This window comes from Opisthorchis viverrini (genome assembly GCF_000715545.1).
Source record: "Opisthorchis viverrini unplaced genomic scaffold opera_v5_139, whole genome shotgun sequence".
NCBI classification, from domain to species: domain Eukaryota; kingdom Metazoa; phylum Platyhelminthes; class Trematoda; order Opisthorchiida; family Opisthorchiidae; genus Opisthorchis; species Opisthorchis viverrini.
Genome location: NW_008751795.1, coordinates 962,065 through 989,028, shown reverse-complemented (window position 1 = coordinate 989,028; position 26,964 = coordinate 962,065). Strand labels below are relative to the sequence as shown.

At 44.8% G+C, this 26,964-nt stretch overlaps 2 protein-coding genes across 2 annotated transcripts in view; one reads left to right on the top strand and one right to left on the bottom strand.

Annotated features, from left to right (window-relative positions):
• T265_06608 (hypothetical protein) overlaps positions 1-22,624 on the top strand; it is a gene marked incomplete at both ends in the record, with an annotated part of 41,867 nt that extends 19,243 nt beyond the window's left edge. The window contains 8 exons of the mRNA XM_009171912.1: positions 144-398; positions 2,012-2,198; positions 3,981-4,239; positions 6,086-6,177; positions 6,462-6,683; positions 15,100-15,174; positions 19,500-19,570; positions 21,047-22,624. Of these exons, the coding sequence (XP_009170176.1) occupies positions 144-398; positions 2,012-2,198; positions 3,981-4,239; positions 6,086-6,177; positions 6,462-6,683; positions 15,100-15,174; positions 19,500-19,570; positions 21,047-21,124 (1,239 nt within the window). The remainder of the gene's footprint in view (positions 1-143; positions 399-2,011; positions 2,199-3,980; positions 4,240-6,085; positions 6,178-6,461; positions 6,684-15,099; positions 15,175-19,499; positions 19,571-21,046) is intronic.
• On the bottom strand, positions 5,941-7,078 carry T265_06609 (hypothetical protein; the record flags this gene model as incomplete). The annotated part of the gene is made up of 2 exons (XM_009171913.1): positions 5,941-6,184; positions 6,996-7,078. The coding sequence occupies 2 exons, from the start codon at positions 7,076-7,078 to the stop codon at positions 5,941-5,943; spliced, it is 327 nt and encodes a 108-aa protein (XP_009170177.1).
• Positions 22,625-26,964: the final 4,340 nt, after the last annotated feature.

Here is a 26,964-nt window from a genome sequence, read left to right as displayed (position 1 = left end):
ATCTTGGAAGTTTATCATTTCCGAGTATAGTGTGACGGTTGAGGTCAATGCACAAATCTATAAGACTTGGATCGAGTTTTCTAATATGAGCCCTCTATGGTGTCAGTGGTATATCCATGGATCTCAAAGGACGTGTGTATCAGGTTGTACAGTTGTATGGTCGGGAGAAGTGGCCTGTGCGAGCAGCGGAACTTAAACGTCTCCAGATCTTCGACAACCGTCGTTTCAAAACCGTGGTTCCTTTAGCCTGGTGCCGGCGAATTGGCAAGGAGACAGTTGGGGAAAATCTTTCAGCCGTAACACCCTCTCAGTGCATTGCTGTCATGCCACCGAAAGGGAGCATGATGGCTGAGATACTGCCAGGTAGCCCGAACCTTGACAGCAGTCGAGATGCAAAGGTTGGGTTCGAGCTACGGACCTTCCAGTCAGTAACCCTAACCACTAAGCAATCTTGAGCCCGATATGTGGAAGATAAATCTTCGGTTATGCAACGGGGAATTTACAGCGCCAAAAGCTGCGGTGGTTAAGCTATGCATTGCGCATGTCAAACCATCTTAAGACGCGGATAAAGAAGAAAGAAAGCGTTCAGCTGTAGCACCCTTTCGGTGCCTAGCTGCCTTGCCACCCGAAGGAAGCACGAAGGCTTTGATACTGCCAGGTTGCCCAAGCCTAGACAGGGGGAGTCGAGAGGCGGAGGTCGGATTCGAACCGCGGACCTTCCGGTCAGTAAATTCGCGCTGTTACCACTTGGGCCATCTCGCCCATCTGCTTTCTGTGTTCCATTCAGAGTGACATAACTAGAGGAGTGGTGAACCTTTGATCTGGCAGAGGGAAATGAAGTCAGGTTGCTGTCGCTGCGACTCGCCTTCCAGGATAGGGTCCATCTGAGAAAATGTTTGGAGGTTTAGGCCCTTCAGAATGATTTTGTTGGGTTTAAGTCCGTTCCCCATCAAACTTTATTCTTCCTTTCAAAATAGGGCTTTCAAACAAATTGCAGGTGTACAGCAGCGAATAATCAGTGTTTTTAACACTGATTTGATGCTGTCGATGTTGATGGCGGTGTTGATTCGTAGCCTGATATTGAAAAGCTGCAGGCATACCACCACCGATTTCGTCCTTCTTTTAGCTCAGTAGGTAGTCGTAATCCTCGAGCTCCCACCACTGTTCTAATTGAGCAACTTATTGTACGCAATTGGTGAACTACACGAATGATACTTTACCCGTATCAGTCTGTCATTGTTAAAGTATGTGTATTTTCTAGGTTGTGCGGTGGTACCCCCTCGGACAACAGCCGTGACAATTCCGTTTCAGGTGGCCTGCTCGCTTCGTATAACTACTCATCGTCGGCAGCATAACATCAGTGCTCAACACTGATGCTTCGCTATCGTAACACGAGATTATTTTTAAGTGTGCAGTTCATGCCTGTACGTGGGCGTGGATACTGCCCGGGCGTTCAGACCTAGACAGAGGGGCGATTAGGGTGGACCAAAGCGTTTGGCTCAAAAACCTGACCTCAAGGCAGCGATGTTTGGTCGGTGCATTATCAGTGTCGAACGAACACTCCCTTGTGTAGTTCAATGGGTCACAGAGGCATACAACCCCGTCACACCATTGTTTGCATAACTACTGAAAGTGTAAACACAGTGAAGCCAAAACTTGGTTTTTGGGACTAACTGGTTTAATTTGGTTGTCGGTATTGTCAAACAAAACAAGAAACACTTTGTTACCCAACCATGGTTAATCGGGTTGCAGTACGGGTGCGTTATTTGAGCAGTGGCTTACGCTTCCAAATCCAGATCTTGGCATGTTAAACATGCAGCAGAATAACGATGCTATCAGAGCAATCTGGTTGTGATGTTGCGCGTACCATTGTGTGTAAAAAAAGACAGAGTAAAGGACAAGGGCACATACGTCTTGTGTAACGTATGCTTGGCGAAGCTTGGCGGGCAAATCTTAACGCCGACCTTCCAGGTTACCGAATAACACCTAATTCTGCCTGTTTTGTACCCAGATGCGAATGCTTCAGCTGACCGGCGGAGCTAGTATGTTGGCCGATCTGAAAGCAACGGCAGCGTATTTGATGGATGGTACTTCCAGCTCTGCACCGCGGCCATTCTCAGACCTTGATGGTGATGATGAAATGAACGATGCCCATGGGCACTCACTTTTAAATGGGAAAGCCCGTAGCGGATCCGGAGGTAAGTTGGTTTGTCGGCGTGGTACGCTTAGCACCTATCCTTATCGTTACATCAGTATTTTTCAATCCCTGTCAGTACAGCTGGCTACCGTATCGCTTACCAATGGCGGTGCCGTTTGTTGTTGGGGTCGTCACCATTTTTTGTATGATCACTTATGCTGTTCGGATGCTGTTGGTAGTGTGTGAGCATCTGTGTTGTGGTCGTTCTGTCACAGTCAAAGCTTTCGGAACTATATTTGTACGTTTCCTGTTTCTCACCTGGGCACCATTACTGACTATCGACGTACATTAGTTTCTGGTGCCTCCCAACATGCATGACGAAAAGCTGTTGAACACCGTTCGTCCCTGGCCAACATGAGCTGTTGGCACAAGCGACCATTCTGGGTGACTTGGAGGCCACAGGCCGTTTGTGGACTTATTTGGATGATGCGGCAGTTATATACCTATGGAGAGCCTCAAATTTGCCGATCCCTCTGGAATACGCATAGTAACTTCTATCATGCCATTGTACAGGCTTGGTTATGAATACGCTTTCTTTTCAGAATTACCCTTGCAGAAGTAAGACGGTTCTGTTCATCAGCTTTGACAAGTTGCAGTAGCTCAACAATATCGAGGCGATCTGGTTAGGAAGCTAGTTCAGTGACAAAGTCCTGCGGATGAAGATTGGTTGGAGAATCAACGAAAGAGAATGAGTGAAAGGTATCATCTTAGAGCTGCCTGTCCCAGGCTAGCGGCGACATCAGCAACTGTTCACAATGATGATGCATTCAGATCCATTAAACGCTAGATAACCAAAAACATGAAGAATGACACAGTTGTGGATTATAAAGGCCAAAAAAAGAGGACCTTCGCTGCAGACAGCAGCCGCACCCTATTTTAGCAGATACGATCGAGTGGCCGAAAAATAGCTGTCAGCAAAACAAGTTGCTGAAAAGGTGAACCGACTATTCGTTCACAAAATCGTCGTCTTCAGTCACTGGTTGAACTTCATCGCTACCGCTGGAAGCATCCAATGGACCCAAGTGGGATATCGATACCCTTCTGCCAGCCCACTGTACCTATCCCCTCCCCGAAACATCGGTGAACGAAACTGCGGCAGCTACAACCACTGTACGACGAGTACGCGGTTATTACAGCTGACAATGATGATGATGATGATGATGACCCTTCTGCCGTCAGCAACAGAAATCCAATGTGATATATGATTCCTACGATGTGACAAAGTATTCGATTTGGACGGTCTGCACTCCGCAGTTTTCAAACAAGGTGGTGAAGCCATGGTGAACAGTCTGACGGCCGTATTACGGGAAATTTCAAAGGAAGGCAGAATAGTGTATTAGGACGCTTCGACCATGGTCCCGATCTTTTAAAAGGGACGAGCCAATTAGCACCACTCTCTAGCTATCACGTCTAAATCAGGTACGCGGGAAATAATCAGAATGATTGGTGGTTCTGTTTCACTGTTCTTACGGACGATACACGCATAGAACTGAATTGGTCCGATTTGGATTGAACCCACTTCAAATCAGAAGACAAAAACAACTGATCCCAGTTGGGTATGATGCTTAAAGCACACTACAAATCGGTTACGCGAGCTCGGACTAAATAACTTGATATCTGCGATTCAGTGTTTCTTGGATGAATCAAACGAAAGGTGTGAAGTGATGCGCCAGCATTCAATCTTCTGTTAGTATCCTTGTGAGTGGGTGTTGTTCAGAGTAGTATCTGTCGTCTTCTGTTGCCCCTTTCTATTTTCTGACACCATGCTTTCTATTTCCTACAGAAATATCCTGGGCACCAGCAGAACTGGAGTTCGAAGCCGAAATGCGGGTACTCGACAGTGCTGGATTTCGGACCGGTCATGTCTATCGGCAACCGAATCTGCTCCGAAGAGCACATGCCGCGTCCACATGGGCTGGAGACACGCTAGGCGATCAAATGACTGGTGCCGACTTGTTTACCACGGATTTCTCGGCAACTGAATTTAGTGCTACTGATGATGTCGCGGCCGCGGAGGCTGCCGGGGTTCAGCAAGTGGCTAAGTAAGCAGTGTATCGTCGGTTTCTTCCAAGGATATTTCCCACTCCCTTGATAAATGCAACTAAAATTTTCTGGTTTGTTTGGGGAAAAAATTTGTCAGGTTGGTTATGCTCCTACTGATGCCGATTTATTCATATCCTTGTTCTGCGATGCGTTGTAGTGATTAGGTTTACCTCGAAGTTTCCTTGCTACACGCAAGGGAATATCTCTGTTGCTCACGTACGGGAGAGACAGATAGTCATATCATTCCACATCAAAAACCTTTGGTGACGTTTATTTTATGAGGCTGGCTCTAATCAGTCTTCGGTCGACAGTTGTCGACCATGGAGAGATCGTTGACAGAACTAGTCTTATCTCAAATTCGGGGGCCTTTCATTTACCCATAGGGAGCACGTCTTCAAACTTTCACTGCTTTTTCGTGGCACCGATCATTCTGTTTTGACCGATAATCAGACTCAGGTGAGAAACAAGCAGGATATTGGTGATTGAGGTAAGCATACGTGGATTTGGTGAAGCCGGTCAATCCAATATCTACCATGCTGGCGAGCTTGAGAGTAGCTTAATCACCGGACGGCCCGTAGTTCGAACCTAACATCAGCATCTCGACTACTCCTCTTTAGGCTTGGATAACGTGGCAGTGTCTGATCCCTCGTGATTTCTTCGGATAGCATGCACCGGAAGGATGTTGCAGCTGAACGATTGTCATTTACCATCCTGATTTATGCTTTCGCTCTTGCTCTCTGTGAATCATGGCGCACGAACGGTAGATGTACTGAATTCTTTCGGTTCGTGTTTTGTTGTTCTGGAATTACGTGATTTACAAAGGGGATTCAATCTTACGGAATCTTTGGCATCCAATTATCTTCAAAAAGCCTGATCCTGGGTGAGCGATGACTTGTAAACATAAGTCGTTTGTAGCCATTAGCGGAGCCACCGAGATTCAACCGGTGTGGACAGCTCTCCATCCGTTTGTGGATTTTTAAGTGGGACGTCCGTTACTTTCTGACATACTTTGCTCAGGGATCTCATCCTATTTGCTTGAGAAAGTAGTTGACTGCCTGTGTAAGCAGGCTCACGCGTGGAACCAACTGCCTTGTTTTGTTGAGCGAGAAATGACAACCATTCTGTTTCACTCAGTGCACGTTACTCAGATAGTTGGACCTCCTTTCAACATGTCGCTCTTCGTTCGCGACAAACCAAGTACAGAGAATATCAGCTACTAGTTGGTGTTTTGCGCCTGTCGTTTTGGGTCCTCTTAGGCCAGAATCTCGGAGTCCATTCTCTGTGTTTGACTTACATCTCAAATCCCTTTCACTAGCTTAAGAATATCTCATGCTGTTCTCATTTTCGAAACAGAGCTCTATCCCGAAACGTTGTGGTGACGTAGTGAAATGCTGATCTCTTTTCTCATCGAACCCCGACCGAGAGAAAAAGTCTCGCCCAAGAATATCGGGATGATTTCTTGCTTCTGGTACTGGTGTCGGAGATCAGCTGATATTTTTTTACTCAGTAGCGTTAATGCTATGTTGTTTGTAGCTGTTTCACATTTCAGCGTGATCCCCAGCGCGCCTGATTGGAGACACTGCACGCTATGGTTTCTATTTTATATCAGTGGCGTTTCAGCTGTCAGTTTCTATCCAGATTGTCTGAATTAGTTTTTGCAGTTGTAGGCACCTCGGAATGATTGTGGTAAGGTAGTAGTGCTAAGTCCATTCCCTGTTCACATTTACTCTTTTCTTTACAATAAGGCTTTTAAATAAATCATGGTTGTACGCCAACGAAGCATCAGTGTTGAACACTGATGTCACGCTGTTCATGATGACGATGATGAAATATTTTCTACCACAGAATCGTGGACAGCGTGAAAGCCAATCGGTTGAAGAGTGTGCAACGCAACCAATGGTTATCAGACAAACGGGACCCCACAGCACCAGGTCTTGGTAAGTTCTGCGTGATTTATATAAGGTGGTTATATCAGAAGGCCCGCTTGTTACTTACCACTGTGCTGCATGAGGTAATTCCAGTTTCGCATGTGCCATTACCAATTGTCTTCTGAACTCTCCTTAATTCAATCTGCATGCTACTTTGTCTTGAGCAACAACATCCTGCGTTGTGCATTACTGTTCTGCTGTTTTTCTGTGTTTGCGTGTATACTGTACCTTATCATGCATGTATGCATGGACGCATTCTTCTCCGCAATTCTCCGCCGATTTGACCCTTTAAGTGAGCAGTTCGATGGTGGCCTCACCCGGTTCCAACCAGTCTGCGAACTTGACACCGGTTGTTAGACCGGTACACTCGTTTCACAATCCTCCACCCGATTCCCCAGTCACTACTCCTCTGAAGCGTCCACCCTTGGGTTACTCACCATCCAGTTTACCAAGAGCCCCCAGCTCCCTACAAGACGGAAGAAGCAGTCCTATGTTGAACGGCGAATCGCTGATTGGTGAGTTTCCGCCCCTGCTTCATGGATGATTTTCGTTTGCCTTGATTTCGCTATTGCTACCGCTATCACTATCATTCCATCTACTCGTTCTGCTATGGGAGGGAAACTATTGAATGCTTTCCTTTTGGAGCCGAGTTACCGGGTCTTCTCTTGGGTGGCATGACATTTTTGCTGCTGGATACCTTCAGCCTGATAGAGCTATTCGGTTCCCTGTGAACAAAGTTCATCACGCAGAGCTTGCGCTTGTTGGTATCTTGAAAGAGCACCCTCCGGATGAATATTTGCGTGTTTTTTGTGGTCTTCACAACAAACCTTGGTGCACTTGGTACTTTTGTCCTTGCACGTTCATGTATCGGTCGTTTTCCCGTCGACCGACAGTCGAGGATGCGACGCATGGGACCTGTCAGTTTTTGTTGACATATCGGGATGGGCTTGTCGCTTTTGTCTTTGATCCCACCGTAGACATTTACTAACCAAACGAGTTACGATCTGTGTTTCCTGATTGCTTTAACCCTCCATGAAAAGTTTCTGTCGTATTTGGTGCCAAAGGCTGTTTTACTTACGATTACATTTCTGCATACAGACGGCCGCAGGAATTTTGTTAAGGTATTCGGTCCTCTTTGTTGTGTCGACCAGCATATTCTCCTCCACTCGTGGCCTTCTGGTTTACGCGTTGCTTTTCAACTGTTGTCTACTGGAATTAATTGCTGAATTAGGTCGCCAGATCATATTTCCGTTGAGGCCTCATTTTCACGCATTTTAGGCTTTCCTTTTGGTCACCAGTTCTGAAGGTATGGTAATATAGACAGAACGTAGGCCAGATATTGCCTCGCTCCTCCTGTCGTGTAAGGCATTCTAATTAACCAAGTCAACTAGTGAATTGAATTATGTGGTACGTGTAGTTGCACAGCGCTTAGTAAATGAAACAGTTTCAGAAAGTAAAGTTCACTATCGCTAACGCCTTATGATAGATGAGGGAATTGTGCAAATTCGCACTCGTCATCAGGCTTTTTTAGGTATCACGAACGTGGGTATCACGTACGTCCTCTTAAGCATTGCAGAGGAAGGGGAGCCCATATTAATGACGTTAAGGTTCGGAAGCAAGAATGATGGATTGAGAAGATGCACAATAACTCAATGTTTGTGGGGTGGGGTGAGTTTGGAAATACAGGAAGTAGACGAAGGTTCTGTTCCGCGGAATAATGAAGACTTAAATATTCACTTTCTTCCCTAGGGGGTTAAAACCTGGTAGTGATGGCAGGAGGTGAATAGTAATAAGTGATAAAAAGTAATCGTTCGGCGTAACGTCCTCCCGGTACCCAGCTGCTATGCTACCCGAAGGAAGCACGAGGGTTAGGAAACTGCCAGACTGCCCAAGCCTAGACAGGGGAGGTCGAGGGGCAGTGGTCGGGTTCTAACTCTGGACCTTCCGGTCAGTAAATTCGCGCTCTAACCACTTGAGACGTCTCCCATCAGGTGAATAGTACGTTTGTGCGGCAAAGGGATTGAGGTATTGGGACGGAAAAAATCTAGTTCCGACAAATATCTTCCTTTGAGGTAATAAGAAAACAAAGCAAGAAAGGCTGCATTCGGTCGGTAGGAGTTTTTTTCAGGCATTTGATCAAGAAACTGTGGTACCGAGGCTTACAAGTATTATCTTAATTTGTGCGATTCGTGGTTGTACTTCGGCTGGGATACTGCCAGGGCGCCCACGCCTAGACAGGAGGACGATTAGGGTCCTCAACCAAAGCCTTTGGCTCAAAAGCCTAACTGCAAAGCAGCGGTGTTTGGCGGGAAATGCAAATGCATTACCATTTCTACGGAACAAGTCGCCAGATGTTCCAACCCTCGACCTGGAGGGCCAGGAGACTGTGTTCGTCAGACCTCTAACCATTGACCAACCTGGTATGAGAGACTCTGTGAGTGTCGCGGGACACTCTCCAGTGTAGCTCAATGGATCGCTGAGGTGCGCAAACCGTCACACCACGGTAAGGTCCAGTCTCTTCATGACGGGGTCCAGTCTCTTCGTGATCTGAAGGTGAACCGAGCCTGGTGTTTAGTGAGAAGCTAAATGATATTAAACTGTTTACGTGCTCGAAATAGAAAGCCTTTCTTCCAAGAGGCGAGAGTCATGAGCAGTTTGAACTAAGCGGACTTGGAAAGGCCCATAAACGTCAGCTGAAGAAGAATGAACAAAGTAGACTGGAAGATGATAGATGTTTAATCCATGAGTGAGGTGGTACATGGAGGGATTTGCAGTCAACATGCCTCGTTCGGCCATCCAATTAAGGTCGCTTTTTGACACCCTGATGGAAGTGCTCTGTCAACGGTAGGATGAAGGATAAAGAGCGACAGGTGATTGAATGTGGGAAGGAGATGACTATAACTCATTGGTGAAAAGTGTGCGGGCAGTATATATGCTCGAAGAACACTTACACTAATCTGAGACATGCGTGATTTGAGCGACCGCTCAAAAAACGCCTCGATCCATTTGCTGAGGTTGGAGTGCGGAACTTGTATGGAAGGATTACGTGTGGGATCTATATGCCGTACACAATCGAAATCTGTTGCGCAACTGCGTCTCGTCAAACGAGCCAAGGGAGAATGATTATGCTTGTGACGCAAGTTGGCATGTTCCGTCTGGAACTGTGATGTTTGGAGTCATACCGACGTTCGCTCGTGAGGTCTTCCAGATGGCACAGAAGTTGGGTAGTTCTCTACCGCGGACTAAATCTAGTGATATTCTCTATGGATCTCATAACAAGACAGTTCGTTCTTTATGTGCTGAACGTAATACTGAGGACCGATCGGTCCATTATGGAGTAATAGCGAACTGAGCGAAAGGATTCCGTCCCTGCAGGTTAACGACCGGAAACTGAACGAAAAATGAACTGGATGAACTAAGTTTTCCAGACAGCGTTGGGCCTGGCTATTTTACAATAGGGATTCCGTTGGTTTTCTTGGAAGGGGTGTATCGAACCTTGCCGAAAACTCCTGGTTATGTTTGCCAGCAATAATTTCCAAAAAAAGACATTTCAGCATAGATTGGCTTCACTTACAGGACGAAATCCCACATTTCAGTAAACTTTTATTTGGGACTTAATTTGGTGATGAAAGGAGACGCAGCTGCAGTTCACCAGAATCTCTTCTACTGAACGTGTGTTTCCATGCCTCTCATAAGGTCAATCAAAACTCTAGACAACTAACTACAGGTTTCGCTTTTTTGGTAATCATCAAGCGGGTCTAATCTTCGAATTTACATCAAGCTTATTTCCTACCCGAACATCAGTGTGTACATATCTTGCGGTAAACAGTTCGATATCCTGGACATCGTTCCAGCTGAACTTGGGCTGTCAGCACATTCAGTTCTAAACGAATGTGCATCCACTCATCCGTCCACTCACTTTGAGTGGGCTGTTCAATGTTTACAGCTACGTTATGGATAGTACTGATGCTGTTGCTGTATTTTCAAGCACTGATGGAGAACGGTGCTTCAACTCAACTAATAAAAAAATGTAGTTCAAACCTACTGTAACTACTGTTTCGTGTACGAGGGGTGCAAAAAAGAAAGACAACACTCTGAAGAAACGCTATTGGTAAGTCGTGTTTGAAGAGAGTAAAAGGCCATCCGTGTATGTAATTTTGGGTGACCTTAACCTGACTTTGCTGGCTACCTTGATCCCTTAGTATCCGTGCTAACGGTATTTTGTTAATGTCGCCAAACCTTCGCGTAGACAGTAGATGTACATTGCTCAAAAAATGAAATGAAACAGTTTTTTGATGTGGAGGATGATTTGTATTTACTGATTTTGGGAGTGGAAACACCTCAGGTCATGTGCAGGATCGTAGCTGTGAACAACGTTCCACGTGATAAGGATGACTGCATTCCTTGTGTAAATAATGCAATGCACGCGGCATGATAGCATCATATTGATCTGATTGACACTCAGGTAATTAAGTCATCCTCCTGCTGATTCCAGTCAATCTGAAGAAATGTCACCGGAGTTTGACAAAACTGAGGGTGATTTGGTCGAAGTTAGCCACTGCAGTTAAAGATGTGTTTTAAAGAGGAATGGAGCTAACGGATACAAGTTTGGGTTTTGAAGTATAATAGCATGCTAGATCCTTACGAAGTTGCCTTACCTTCAGTTACCCTCAGATTCGGGGGAATTATGCCTTTCATCAGAAAATGTTCGCCAGTTGTTAACCATAGTATGCCTACGGATTTTTTGTCAGATATCTGGTAGTATGTCGTATTTGGCCTTTTAAGTGATGCCTCACTGCTACCTTGTGACACTAGACAACGTGTACTAGTAAATCAGGCGTACCAGAGAGAGTTCAACATACGCTTTATTAGATCATTAGGACCGAGATGGCTCAAGCGGTTAGAGCGCGGATTTATTGACCGGAAGGTCCGTGGTTTGAACCCGACCTCTGCCTCTCGACTTCCCCTGTCTAGTCTTGGGCAACCTGGCATTATCCCAGCCCTCGTGCTTCCTTCGTGTGGCGTGGCAGCGAGGCACCGAAATGGTGCTGCAGCTGAACGATTTTTTTAAATAGATCATTGGGATTCTGTGTACTGGCTAGTTTTTGCACCGTGTGCCAAACTACATTCTTACATATGGGACCCAATCCTAGAAACATAAAAATCGAAAGCAGTTTCCTCACCAGCGCCACCTGGCATCTGTGCTGAGTGAACTCAGATGCATGCGGACTTCGCCTGGCACTGAACTATTCCGATGAGTGAACTCAGATGCATGCGGACTTCGCCTATTCCGATAGGCCTGGAGCAGTCCTACGGTAGTGATCACAAAACACCCGGGGACTGAATTGTAGTGCTAGGTTACGTTTAAGGTCACCGGGATATTTTAACGAAATGTCCTAAGATTTATTTCAACAACCGAGCTACTCAGAAACTTTCACATATTTCAGTTTTTACCCTTCCACAAAGGCTTTATGGGATAAGCTTCAATGTAATGGCATTCGGCTTTCAGAACCTGATTCGTTAGAACAAACCCGTTGGTTACTAATAAGTATCTCGTTACCCCAACTTTATGTGATGTCATTGTTTGGCTAAAAAAGGGAAGGGAAAATTCGGAAAGACAATTGTCTTAATTAACAATGTCTCATAGTCTGGACACCCAATACCCCCGTTATATAATGATAGCAGGGACCGCGAAGAACACTGTTGTCGAGGTTGAGGGGACAGGCCCACGAAAGTGAGGGGTGCCTCGGCTGTCCAGAATGCATAGAGTTGGATGGAAGAAGCTAATATCCTTTATAATGTTGGGATATAGTGGAATTCTGCCCAATCCCCGTTTTGCGGCCTTTTTTGAAGGACAAGTCGACGGAATACCACATCGACGCCTTGTACGTCAATCTAAATTGCCAAATCAATTTGCTCACGCTTTTTGTATCAGAGAATTCCATTGCTGGACTGCACTGCATGCACTGCGAATATAAACAACAGCAAGGATCTCTGTGACGTAGCGGTCAAGGAGGAATAGTCCTCAATAGATGCTATCAATCTTGGATTTATGGGAGAACTTGGGAGCAGCAATCCTGCAGAATGTAACCAACACTAACAAAGGACAAACTATTCTGTACACGAATGTTTCAACATTTATTTGGAAGTTCTCAGAATTATGCACTTATGAAGTGGGCTTTCGTTTGCAATTGTGTTTAAGCTTTAGTTGATGGGGAAGAAAGTAAGGAAGCATGTGGTCAGAGCACCTCAAGTGTGGTTAAGCGCTGTCTATTCCATCGTTTCTCGACTGTGAGCTCTCACTAATCTGCAGCGGTATGGACTCTCACACTGACGCTTAAGCTGGTTTGAACTCGTAAATTCATTACATACTGGTGTCTGCAAAGTCTGTGAAAGTTCATCGAAAAACTGCGTGAAGCGGTAAACACCTTTCAACCGGGCATGCGCTCCAAAATCCCCTTTGCAATGAACGTTGCTTGCTGCTCCTGGATGTCTGCTGTTTTCTTCCAAATATTAGACTAGTGGTATTACCATCGACTACCAGTATTTACTAAATTACGAGCGCAGTATGCATATTTGCTGTGAACGGGTGTTGTCCACACAGACCGTTATCCTCAGTAGCCTCACTTACCAGTGCACGCGAAAAATGCGAATGACTGATAAAGTTTGTTTAATTCCTGCTTTTTATACGATGGCCTTGTATTTCACATGGAATACAAAGCCTGCGCGATGGTACCGTTTGACGCAGTTTCGTCAGTCACACCACGTTACAGAAAGTAGTGGGACAAACGCGACCAATCGTACAACGTACAAGTCAGCTAAATTGTCGAATGAAACCCACTTGTCTCCGTAAATCAGGGTAAGCGTGCCGTAACTGCCACACATTTCTGCGAGCAGTGGTAACCTGAAGCGAATAATCAGTAAAGCCTCCAAAATTCCAGCTTCAGTGATCGACATAACATCAGAATGGATAATTTTGCGTTCTGTCAATTGAGTAGGCAGCCTGTTGATCGATGACAGTTGGCTTCGATCACTTGTTTGTCTAGTGGTTTCGTTTGTCGGTGGAAAATGTCCCAGACCCATGGCATCAGGGGGTTTTATCTGTCTGTCCCGCACAGAAATTTCCGCAGCTTTAGATGTAACAATGGATGTAATGTAATTATGTTTACCCTATTCAAATGTATTCAGGGGAACACAATGCCTGCTATTTGTCTTAGATAAAGTGATTTGGTTAAACGGTCTGACAGGTTTCATTCTGGTTATTGTTCTACCACCGTGCATCCCGGGTGAATTGAGTGGACGTCACGTCTGCTCGTCACTTGATGTGACATCCTAAGTAACTAGTGTCTGACCCATTAGTCTTTTGGACTGACCCAAACGACTATTAATTGGCGTTCTTGGTTATTAGGTTCGCTAGCTGCAGTTACTGAATTAGATAAATCTCCGGTTCCATCTTGAACGCAAGATTAGTTTCCTGTGGACTTTGATGCCGAACAAAATCTGACATCAGAGAAATCTAAGTTCTTGAGTTGTGTGAAGTTGGTTGCAAAAAACCTAATCATTAAGTACTTCGAAAAATTTGTCGGACTCTGTTCCGCTGAACGTCTCGCCGTAGGCATTGAATCGTACCTTATCACTGAAGCTCGATACTAACTATATTGTGAGGACGCGGAATTGAGAAATGTGATAAATTCATCAATTCCAATTGCACGGGTCTGTCTAGTAGCCTAACGGAGCGTCAGTTCGCTGTATTTTCTTCAGAAATGAATTAATTCGATGTGTCAGTCAGTCATTCGCAGTGAGACCCTTAAGAAGCCATGGTTTAACGTTGCATTGGCTAAACAACATAGAACTAGTGCTATGTTTTTTTTCTGAGAAGTCTGTTTCACTTTGTAACTACTCGCACTTAGACCTTCCTGTATGCTAATTCCTATCTCCGTCAAACCAAGAAGTTGGGAATAGGTCCGCCCTTTTGGAAGCTTTCTATCTTCTTATATTTTCAGGATTTAACTCCTGCTATTAGGAGCCTGGAAAGAAGCGACTTCATATTAGTATGCTGCGAGACGGCTATAGCCTCATTTGTAACATTCACTGACCTGCACTTTCACCTTATCTTCCTCGGTATGATTTATGCTTAGTGATCAGCGTCCTAAGCATGCAATCCACAACCCTGGAAGTGCCCTCTCTGACGTAAGCTCTGTTGAAGAAATCCTGCTTGCTACATTTGTGAGACGCGAGTGTTTCCACGGGAGTGAATGATAACGACTGATGTTCTGCCGTGCCCAGTGACGAGTCTACGGTACAGCTGATCGATAGGCAAGGAAATAGCTTATTCACTTTGCGCTACACTGGAAGTTATCGTGTTGCATTGGTCCTGTGTTCATCGTGTGTCAGTTGATTGAACTGCGCCTTCTCTGCTAACGATGCTAATTCAATCGGGTTGAAATCTGTAGTCCCCCGGAATAGGGACTGCAGGTCAAGAGTTAATGACCCACAGAGTTGTGTTTCCCTTGCATCTACTGGAGGTTCTACATGAACGTTTATTTTTTTCCGTGCATAGCTTACACACACACACACACACTCACAAACACCGTTTTATCACACAAATTGACCAGCTCAACATTAACCGACTGGTCGGCCATGGCCTGCTATGTGATGCTGTCATTCCCTCACTCATTCTCCGTAAATGTACCTTGACAGATGGGTTATGACGGTAAAACTGACTGAATGACATTAAAATACTTGGTTTCGCCATTTGGAACTCAGTGACAGATGGGCGAACAAGGAGGCACTGCCATGCTGGACGGCCGGCTCCGTACAATAACTTGTCGATGTCGCAAATTTTTCTGGATTCTTGGCGCCTCAATTGGCTACTTTTGGTGGCCGTTCATTGCACTCTCTTGTTTTTTTTTTGGTTTCTCATAATTGCAGTCACCCGGTCCCCTCCGGATCAGCTAAGACCAGCGATCAAAAGTGCTACCCTGCCGGCCTCAGTGAAGAACCGCGGTAAGTTCCCTATCCTTTCACTTACTAGCAGTTGCCATTAATTTGCTGGCCGCTGGCCGTTTTTCATTCTAAGTCAACTTCTGAGTAGTACAGCACAAGTGGTCCGGTCAGATATTCCATGACAAATCATGGTCAGGTCTGGTGGGAACATCGAATTAGTAATGCTGAGGTACGCCAGTTGGTCTTAGGAAGAAGGAACTCTTCCCCAATATATGGATTACTCATACTTCATAGCTTGCGCTGGTTGGGTCATGTACTCCGCATGCCAGAGGACCGCCTGCCTCACAGAGCTCTTTTTCGCAAGCCCTATGCTAAGTGGAGGGGACCGAGGGGAGGACAGTCTATGGCCCGGCAATGAAATAGGAAGACACCAACCAGTAAACTTAGTCGGGTGGGCAACGGCCGTCTCCCTGGGTGAGGACTCCGGACTCAAACCACCAGTGGTTAATGGTGTTGGCGGAAATAGCCCAATTGCACAGTCAGTGACGCTCATGCATCAAAGCTATCGCCTTTAACGCGTAGCCGCTCAATTTCCGAACAAACTAAACATGCTTTCTTTGTAATGTACTACGCATAGGGTTGCTTAAAATCCGTCGACAGCCCACGATCGGTTTCGCTCCTTCTTGGGGCCCATCAGGTAGGTGCAGTCCCCGAAAAACCAAATTAGTTTGCAAATGAGTGTGTATTCGCTAATTTCGTGCAAGTTGGCTCAAAGTAGAACATAAGGTTGACGGAAACCCGGCGACCTGTTTTGTTCACGCTGCTGCATTGCTCAGTCAGTCACTGCTCCTGTTCAACTCTAAAATTTCAACGATTGTCTTTACCGTAACTACCTTATCGTAACCATCAGCTTTCCATGTTTGTTTGTCCTCGTGTTTCCGCACGTCTCCTACGGAATCTTTTTATCTAATTGCCTTTTCGGTTCATTCCATCAGCGAACGACGTCAACTCGGTTAGGACGTAAATATTTGCTCTCCGAACATGCTGCAGATTTCGCATCGTGGTGGTAGTAAGATTGGTCGATCGATCACCGTGTGGCGACGAATGACCAACTTGCCTGTCTGTTTTTCACCCGTAAGATGTATTGGACTGATATAACACAAAATGGTCACGTTTAACTGCCTACTTGGTGGTTGGAATTCTTTTGTGTTGTGTTCGTCGGTAGGGCGTTGCAATGCCATCGCGGGTTAATGCTGTTGATATTATCGGATGGTTTTGCCCTATTGGCCAGTATGGTGCCACATTTCCGTTTAGCTCTTCGGCTGTCCCATTCGTCTATGCCTCTGAATGATGAACTTTTTACCGTATTTGTAGCGAAACGCTAACAAAACGCTAATTTTTATCAGCCAGCTTCATTTTACTTTGTATTATTAATAGAATCTAGGTGTGACGACTCACAAATACACTTGTCTCTGGCGATCTCCTTAAGCGTCGCTAATCGGTTTGTGTAGAACCTTATCAGTTCTCCTCTAGCTGTTGCAAACTTTATCGGTATCCAGTAGGCAACTTTATGCGCATGCTTTAGTTAATTGATTATGGGTAGATTACACGGAGCGCTTTTAAGACCACTGTTTTTTTACAATCTTCATTCTCATCTAGCCTAGAACACTCAGATTTCCAGCACAAACCGTTTAGGATTTTTTATCAATTGGTATAAAACTCTTCAAAGATCGTACTGCGTGCTGTAAGATCGCTAAGCGCTATCAAGGCCTATCTGAGCTAACATTATTCGTCACTAGAAAATAATGTTTTTGCGATGCTCTAGATTTCCACTATCTTTCCACGCGCTCCTCACTCTCGACTTCAAAGATCCTGCGTTAGCCGTATGCAAGTCTTGTCTGACAGACAGTCATACCGAAAATAAATGACACCCAAAGCTGAGCAGTACTAATCGAGGCGTTACTATCCTGAATCGTCATTTGTTCTCCGCATGACATCGGAACTAGGTGTTTGTCATGTGTCCCGATGTAAAACTTAATCAGTATTTATCCTCCTGATGTATTTACTTGAATCTCATCTACCACAATGTGGGCAAAGTAATCCACTTTGGCTACCTTCTCTATGACTTACCAGTACCCTATGCAGCCGCATAGAATATCCAGACACCGGGGTTCATACGACACGATCTTCACTGATTTGATTTTACGCTTCAAATGCATTCAGCCAAGACGAATACCGCGTTTTTGTGATTCAAACCAGGATGACCGCTGCATCCCCGGTGCCGGAATTCAAACTACAAAACGTGTATTCTAATGGAGATAATTGTTATCTACTTCTTTATAGCCCTCAGCAATTTTCAATTCACATTACCATGGGAAGTTGATGTTTGCTCTTGGTCTTCTGTGTGATCTACCCGAGGAGATTGAGCGAACAAGAGCTTGTTAAGCAAACATTCCATTTCAATGAGTCTATTGCTTCTGATACGTAGGAGGAATATTTCCACTAACGAAAGTTTACATGTTATTCTTCCGTGGGCAGTTCTGAATTATCCTGCTGTGCACATCGACCACAATCAAATACACTAGGATTGCGAGCTAAAAATGTCACCGATTGAATATCGAATGTCGCTAGATCATATCAATGAGGTAACCTTAATAGCCTCCCATACACTCAGCACGCAACGTGTTTATTGCCTACCAAAGGTTGCAAATACGAATGTTTTAGGTTAAATGGTGAGGAGAGGGATAAAATAAAGTGGGAACTAGTAGCGGTAACAGCGTTTTGCACAATGTACCTTGCTTCCGTTTTCACAGTAGCCATTGTGATACTGACAGTTAGGACTCAGTCTGTTTACTCTAGGCAACTTGTTAGGCTTACCGGCTGGTTTATTCTGTGATGCTTCTTGTAGGAGCAGACGGGAATAGTGACTTAATCAGAACTCTTACGGTCTTTTTTCTGTTGGCTACTATGTTCATTTGTTCTAGATTAAGCTTATCAATTTAATTGACCCGGGTTTGTGGTGTCGCTCATTACCCATATGTTTTTTCAACCATATTAGTTTTTAACTTTCATTACCTAAGCATATGCATGCTTCTCTAAAAGCGTGACACAGATGACAAAGTGTCGACGAAGAGGGATTGGCCGTAGTATGTGGTACGTATTGTACGTAGTATGGAATGTTTCATATTGGACTGGATAGGGCCTTTGTGGTCTGACCAGTTCTCGACTTATTGGAGCGGCTAGCCTGAATGTTAATCCTAGCTAGTGATGAGTTTTCACGGAGGACCTGATACCAAATTGTTGACTTGGAGTGTGGACACGTGTGTTCTTTGTGAAGGGCGTGGTCAGCTCTTGATAGACTGAACAATTCTATATTTGATTAAATTATAGCGCTCCTAGTTCGTCTGATAAAGCTTTTTTTTCCTTTGGGATTATCTCCAGATTAACTCTAAGCAGTACGCCAGCCGTAGCTCAATTACTGGCGTCAGTAATGTTACGACACCTGAACTAATTGCCGAGTGTCGCAGATAATATATAGACTATACAATGACCACCCTTTCACATTGGATTAAGTCCTTGAGCACCGCCACGCACACTGTTGGTCAGGGTTCAGAAGAGTCTCCCACGCCGTGGCTACAATGGCTCTTCCAGATCTACCCGGTCAGCGGTGTGTACTCTTGGAGTCTTTGAATATCCTTCATAACACCAATCTCCCTAATTCTGGCCGAATGAACTTTCCAACTTGTGGGGTCTCCAGGGTTTACTATCCACCTTTGTCACTGATATCACCCTGTGCTTCCTGCAAGAGACCATGAATTTGGATCAGCTCTTTTATTGTATATGAAAGATATGGTAGCCGTTCATCGTTCTGGTGGCGGTCGTTATGCAGAGGGGAATAACTCACCGTCAATTTATTTATCTTGTCTTGGGTGCTGACACCTACCCAGAACTACGTTTGCGACTGATATTAATATCCAAAAGGCACTCGTTGACTCTAGCTACCTAGGCCTAATCGTACTACTTCGTTTCAGATTAATACCAGTAATCAGCCATGTGTGACAGGTTACTTTACAACCGTGTTCCAAGCTGAATGTTCGGATTTGCTTGAGCTGCGTACATCGTAACTGCCTCATATCAATTTCACTTAACGGAGCTATTTTGTGCTATTCGTGCCTACCTTGTTTGTGTGTTCGGCTGTCTCTGAACCGCAATTCACGACCATGCTTTAGGCAGGAATACATTCGGTGCATTTTGTGTTGGCTTACTCGGGCATTCGATTATGCCACAGTTTGCATATGTGGGAAAATACTCATTGCGCACAACAAAGGCGACTTGGAACTAATCACTTTGCTTCATTTCTCTTCTCTTCCATCCCGTTTCATTAGCCGAGGTCAATGCCCACACTACCAACACATTGCAATCCGCTGATGGTTTGGCGCTCAGTGGTGACGAAGAGGTTGTTGTCCTTTTTGTTGTTGCCTTATCGTCATTTGTATATGTGCCGTTTGCTATCTCTCATTGCGTAGTTGTCCGAGGGCACACTCTGCATGCTTACTTGCACGTGACACCCCTCCAATTTTGAAGTAGTTGTTTCTGTCTTCAGCGGGCGATTGCTTAGTCGGTTGAGATCGCCCAGTCTGATGGGTTTATAGTGGGTTTCATGCATCCTCTCATTGACTGGAGAATTTTTGTTCAACCCATTTAACTGTAGTTCTAATCCTTCCGCGAAGTACATCGGTTCACTTCTGTTGCCCATGAGGACAATCATTCTTATGCCGATAACGGACTCAGTCACTCGCTCCCGCAAACTGGGCTACTAACGTTTTGGCGTTATCCCCATTGACAGATTGTGTTCTTGCATCATATAACGTTTCGCCTTTGCGATGTAATCATACTGGATATGTTCGCGCTACATAACTTCATTCTATGCTAAACCACCGAGAGTGATATTACTACCTAAGGAAATGAGTTTCTCGGCTGTTAGTCGTGTCTAATCGTCAGCCAGTTTACTTCTTTGAAGGACCATGCATTTCCAGTTCACGCATTCATGGGATGTGTCGTCAGAGTATTAAATCCATAAAGTTACTATTTTATCCGTAGTGCACTACTCATAAGGTTGCCGAGAATTCGTTGACAGCCCACGACCGACTTCGCCCTTCTTGGGCTCATCAGGTAGCGGCAGTCCTCGAGTTTCCGTCAACCTTATGTTCTACTTGAAACCAAACTGGACAAAATTAGCGAAATACACTCATTTGCAAACTGTAACATGAGGCGGCCTGGTGCAGCAGATTGAGTTGCCTGGAAACACCGCAAACGAGAGATTCATCTGGGTTACATGTGAGTCTCTCGCAAAACCAAATTAGTTTGCAAATGAGTCTATTTCGCTAACTATTCTTTCCTTTTAAATGCGGTCTCCGCCATCTCGCGCGTCTTAGCTTTGTCGATTACTCATTGTGAAGCACAGGATTGACTAAATTTGGGCGAGAAACCGGAAGCGACACTGGAACATGAGTGATTGCATTTTTATCCGGAGGAAGTTCGTGCCACCACACTCTCAGACACGAACCATCGCATTCTATGTGCTGCTGAAGTCTTGCCATTTTTGGGATACACTTGTCCTACAGACTTATCTAGGTTATAGGCATTTCAAGACGCGATTCCCCGAAAGGCGTGGGCTTTGTGAACCTCACATGATATGTAATTTTCAGCGGGTTTCATCTCATTTTAAGACCGTGGAGTCGATTCTGGATCTTAATTAGTAAACTACATCCGCTTGCTGAAATGGGCTTGGATACTAGTTCCTAAGATACCCCTTTTGTTTGGAGTAGCTTACCGACTACCTTTATTCATTGTCAGATTATCTGAACTCCTGTTCCATGCCCTATTGCTTAGGCGTCATCCCGTCTATAACATTATTCCCATTCTTTTCCAGAAATCAAAAAGTGAAAAGAAGGTCAGGAAGAAGGGGAGTTTCCGTATCCCGTCATTCTCCCGGAAGAAAAAGCACTAGTTGCCGCATAGACTCCCCCACATTCGCCTTGCTTCAGCACAGCAAGTCATCCGATCTAGTTTGCTCTCGCCAGCGGGATGGTCTGTTTGTGTAATTCTACCCCACTTCATTATTTCGCGATTCGTTTATGTGCCCCAACCCTCCCCAAAGCGCATCAGTGCTGCATAAATCTATTTTTCATACTTGTCTCCTGAGCCCTCGGTGTGTTACGCCCACTTGTCAGGTTCCATTCTATAAGGGTAACTTTGTTTCTCTTTTGGTCTATTTGTTGATTCTAATTGTCGGATCAACCGATTGTTGCGACTCATCTCTCCTGTGGGTCGGTTCGGTGTACTACAACCCCTCTCGTGTCTACTCCGCAAGCGCCTGCATCAAGTTGTCCTTTCATCGTATCGCTTGCAGTGGGCAAAATACCCGTGTGCACTTGTCACCTCACTGTTTTGTGTTTCTGTCATTTCGAAGTAGTTCTTGCGGTACCAGTGTTCTCACGTTTGAATCCCCCCCGGGTTTGGGTGATTCGAATTGATGTTTTCCCATTCTCCTTGATTGTTGCTTTCAGTAATTCATGTACTCGGTTTCCTACACAGCCTCTGCCACCACGGGCGTTTTTCCAAGTTCCTCGGTTCCTCTACTTTTGTCAGCTGCTTTTGTGTGAACTGTTACCCATGGATTTTCGGAACCCTGCCATCTGCTTCGCTCACGTCCTGCACTTATTTTGCTTTTGATGACGCCTAGCCTGTCCCCAGTGTTTAGTACGAACCATGGACACTATTCTATCTAGAAAGCTGTACTATTATCATTCGTTGCTTTTCCATACCCAGTGATTCTTTATGGCCTACCTGTTATTTCCACTTGTGTTAGGTATCTTGAATTAATGGCTGAGCGTCTGGCAACTCGGCACCCGCATTGTTTTCACGTCCACCCGAACATTACATCCAGCTAGACAGCTGATCCATCTTACGTGGCCCATATTCTTTGTGTTTTACACCTCATTGTCAAGATCCATCGAATGACGTCGATGAGTTAACCTTTTTCTAGTGTTTGCCTTCCGTCTGATTAACTCCTATGTGATGATCAACATGTGTGTTTCGTTCGTCGGCCTAGCTGCATTTTATTCAGGCTGAAGAACAGCACAGGTCATTCTAATCTTCACTGTCGCCACTGCTTTCGGAACCCATTTTCGCGCTTCGCTGCCGCTTTTGCCTCCTGTCACGTTGTCCACTACACGCATTGTATTTCGAATTGTTCGTTCATTTGTTTTAATTCCGTTTTTTGGGTATCGCAGTGGCGAGAATCCAACGGGAAATGTTTCTCCTCTTCATTTTAGTGCTGAATAAACCAAGATATTCTCTTTCACTCCGTTGAAATGATTTGTTTTCGGTTTTCACTTACGTAACCAGAAGGCCTATCTTCTAAGCGTAGAGAATGAAACTCCGCTTTTGGTTTTCTTTACACAGGTCTGGTTGATCTCGGTCGTTTTAGTGAGACACACTGAATTTCGCGTATGGGACGAATTTCTATCAAGAAACAGCTTCATGGATAAAGTGCGGTAATTGTTACACAGTGATGTCACCTAAACAAGTCATAAGCATCCACTTCGAAAAGCTCATTACGAACAGTAGAGCGTCTCAGAGAGCTGGTTGGGTTAATCTCATTTCAGGGTACTGTGTACCATTAGGCAAGTAATGGTCGTGTGCAAAGCCAGCGAATATCTACGTAACATAGTCGATGATGTACTGGGACAATACAATTTGCGAGAAAAATGGTTTTTGGGCGCTCTGGAGGTTTGCTGTTTATATTGCTAAGTATTTTCACTTTACATTTATTAAAATATCGTTCAGCTGTAAAACCCTTTCGGTGCTTAGCTGCCATGCCCTCCGAAGGAAGCACAAGGGCTGGGATCCTGCCAGTTTGTTCAAGCCTAGATATAGTGAATGGGTTCGAACCACGGACCATCCGGTCAGTAAATTCGCGCTCTAACTACTAAGCCACTAATCATCATTAGAAGGAGGTGTTTCCAAATCGTATCATCAGGATTTGTGTTCGTCTGTTTTCGTAGGCGTGCGCAAATCTTACACACCTCGGGTCCTGGATTCGATGTACTCATGTCTACGAATGGTGGAGTTCCGAAATTCGCATCGATTGGCCTCTACTGGGATGGGTTATCGAGTGACCTTATCCTACTATCACCCTGTTTTATGCTACGCTACCATATCTTACCTCTATATTTGCTGCGGTTCTGAATCTCGGGTGACCGTTGCCGCATGTGCTATTTGTGGGTAGAACACGAGAAGCGTTATTCCTTGGGCCGTTCCCGAAGCACCCAGTTATCCGTTGGAGTCACAGAATGAGGACACAGAAGTAGTACTCCAATAAACGTACATCGTGGGGACTTTATTTCTCCAAGATGCAGCAGCATGAATCATATTTCAAAGAGGGTTCAGGTGCAAACTACGGGTTGTTTCTTAGCTTTTTGCGTCTGTATACCTGGCAGCTGTTGTCAGCCTTAGATGAGCGTTCCGGAGGCTTCTGAAGTGACATATCCATTGAATTGGGTGCTGTTTACCATGGTTGATGTCACTGGTTTACTGCTAAACCGATCAGACAGCTTACGCCACTGATTCTTTGGTCTATGGACTGTGTTAGGTTGGCAGTGTATGTTCGACACCACTCCGATTGGGGCTCGTTTAATTGCGTTCGGTGACGAAGATGGGCGACTTGGTGCGTTACTGACTGGAAACCCAGTCTGACTTTTTCCAGGGCTTTTAAATGAGGCTTTGTGAGAGTATTTCCTTGCTCTGGGATGGTTGGATGACCAAACTGTCTTATCGGTCGGGCCCGACAATCGCCTTTTAGTTTGCCTGTCGGATTGTGACGCTTTGTTAAAGAGGTGATCATCGGTTTTTGCGCTATGGCAAGCCACCAGTACAGCCGATAACTAAGTTGGGTGGTGAGAATCTTGTTTAAATGGTTGTCTCCTAATACCCATCATCGTCACGGTCAACATCGGTCGCTATGAGTCTTTTGAGTGGTTTTATCCTGGTGCGTTGGGTGCGAATATTCGAATTTATTGATTCTCCCGTTGTTCCAGTCGGGTCTGTTAACTTTAATTGTGTTTATTCGTTTCTTCAGTCTTTTATATGTCTGCAAGTCAAACTGACATATTCGCACTATCTATGCTGGAGCGACTACCAGAGACTTCCTTCCGGCCACTGTCATCTCATCCTGTACTTTGCGCTATAAGCGTGCATTCATCTTATTGAGCTGAAGGGTACACCGAGGTCATCTGGCCATATGTGGAGAATTCGGGTGACTAAATTGCTTTTTGTTCGAGCGTTCTGTCCTGAAATTTCTCATTAAGGTAGGTTCACAGGTGCGATGGCCAAGACCGGAAGAAATAGTTTTCCTGTGTGCTTGCCGTCCTCCCATCGGGTACAAATATTTTTGTCAGTTCAGGGGTCCAAAACATGTTTGGAAACGTATCTTGCTGAGGGACACGAATATAGATGTAAAGCGGTTTTCCTTTTCCTTGATCTTTTTAGACTGTTTATCGGACAAGAATCTGAATGAGGCTACCATTCCCCTTTTCGTGTTTATTTATTTACCTAGCCATCACTTTGTTGTTCATAGTTGAGCATAGACAGCATTTCCGTAGCCTGATGTTATGGTTTGGTTCCAGAATTCCTTGGCCATGGCCTGAAGAACACAGTCGTATCAAGGTAGCTTCAAAATACAATGCTCTAACTGCACTCAGAGATTAACCGTGGTCACATTCAGCTACGGCCATTCTTGCAAATTGAACTAATTTCCGCATCTCCTTTTAGGGGCGCTTTACCCATGTTTTCCAGGAGATGACTCAGCATTCGTAGTGTTATGTCTGATTGTGTTCACCTCACCGGTTGTCACTTGCGGTGGGCAAAATGTAGGACAACGGACTACTGCCCGGAATCTTGCTTGAAGATTGATTGATTATACGTGTCATGGTTTTTGGTCTGTTAGCACAGCCTATTTGTGTTGTCCCTTAAGGCCCGGTTCAATGGCAGTTTTCCTATTTTTTATTGGGATTTCGGTTGCAGTGCGTGCCAAGGGTGTGTTTCAGTGATTCACAGTGAGCTCCTCCGTTTTCTCCACCGAATATAATGCATCCCGTAGTAAACATTGTTCGGAATTCAAGGTTGTTTTGCATTGAATTATCCCGCTAATCATGGTGCGCAACGTTCTGGTTCCCTATTCTTATGCATTTTTTGAGGATGCAGCTTGTCAGTGGACTCAGATTGTTCGCATTTGCTTCAGACTTGATACGTGTCTGCTCAGCTGTAATTTGGATGCTTACTAATGTTGAGGAAGAAGAGAGGAATTCACGGGGCGAAGTAGATATGAAACCGACCAAATCGTATTGAGTATACAGGAATGTCCGCCAAGACACTAACAGCCAAACTGAGAATGCTATGTAGCGTACATCATCTTTTTAAATTGCTAGACAAAAAATTGGCTATTTTGAATTACCCTATTCGAAGGTAGCTAGTTCTGAAAATTGACTGGAAAGTAATCAGGATTTGAATCTTTGGACCTAAATGCATCGGGTTATTGATTCCTTTCCACCGAGTTATCAGACATCATTGTAATAAAATGCGCCATATGCAGGAGATGAGGAGGTCAGTGATAATAAGGTTTTAACAGATTGTATGCCATCAGGCAGTACCATCAGCAAGCCCGAAACATGGTTCGCAATCACAATAAGTGAATTTGCGATCAATCGTCTGTAGTTATTCCTGTTAAATCTAGCAACAGCGTATCTAATTATTCTGGTGTAAACTGGCCCCAGTGCTCCACTGTTCTGTTGGCAAGACATTCTGATAGTGGCTACGGCAAAAACATTGTTACAAGTTATAAATAGGCCCCAGTAACTTCGTCGGTTATGTGCTTTTCTGGTTTGTGATGGAAATTCCGTTCCAATTCACATAATGCTATGTTAGCCAAATTATCCGTAGCACATATCGACAAACCCACAGGCTTCCGAATACCGGTAGCCATGCGCAGCAAATTCCACTTCAACAATACCTTTCAGTTTGTGACATTTACTTTATTTGCGAGCTGCCTGTTCTACATAACTGAACCAAATTGATCGAAAGTATCACAGCGTTCTAGATATCGTCGTCTAGATAAGACTGAAGGAACTTTGGGGACTAATCCCACCCAATTAGCCTCAGAAAGTAAGAAGCTACTGGTCAATTTTCCGGGGATTTAAATAGATCTTATAGACGGTATTATATCAGGAATACTTGTCCGATGTCTTGAATATCGTTCCAACTGGAATGTCAGGCGGTAGCAGCTAGGATTGGATAGAGTTGTTCGTTCACATCGACTTGATTCGCAACTATGTCCATAACTCCGCCTTCGTAAAACTTAAAGGTGAAGCGAGTAATAGGAGTGATGGGCACTCAGCGACTAGGCCTACCTGATAATTCCCAAAAGTGCTAATCTAGTGATGAGTTTTAGAAGAGTTCTCCTCAACCATACACAGTTTCCTATCAACTGGTTTTCGCATATGGATGCTGTGGTAAGATTGTATATAGACACAGAATCTCGTCAAGATCACTCTCATTTGTAGGTGGATGGTAAATTCTATCGTTCTCTAGTTTTAAAAAAGGATGAGCTAATTATAACTGGCTTTCTAATTCAATGTTATTTTAGCACTACGTTACTGGTTCAAGTTCACTTTGGCCTCACATGTCTGTTGTCAGTTCCGGTAACAGTTGGTGATTGGTTTTTATTGCAACCAAAACACTACCACGCTCGCTTGACACTGATACGCTGACTGGTAATGATACGCTTGCAAC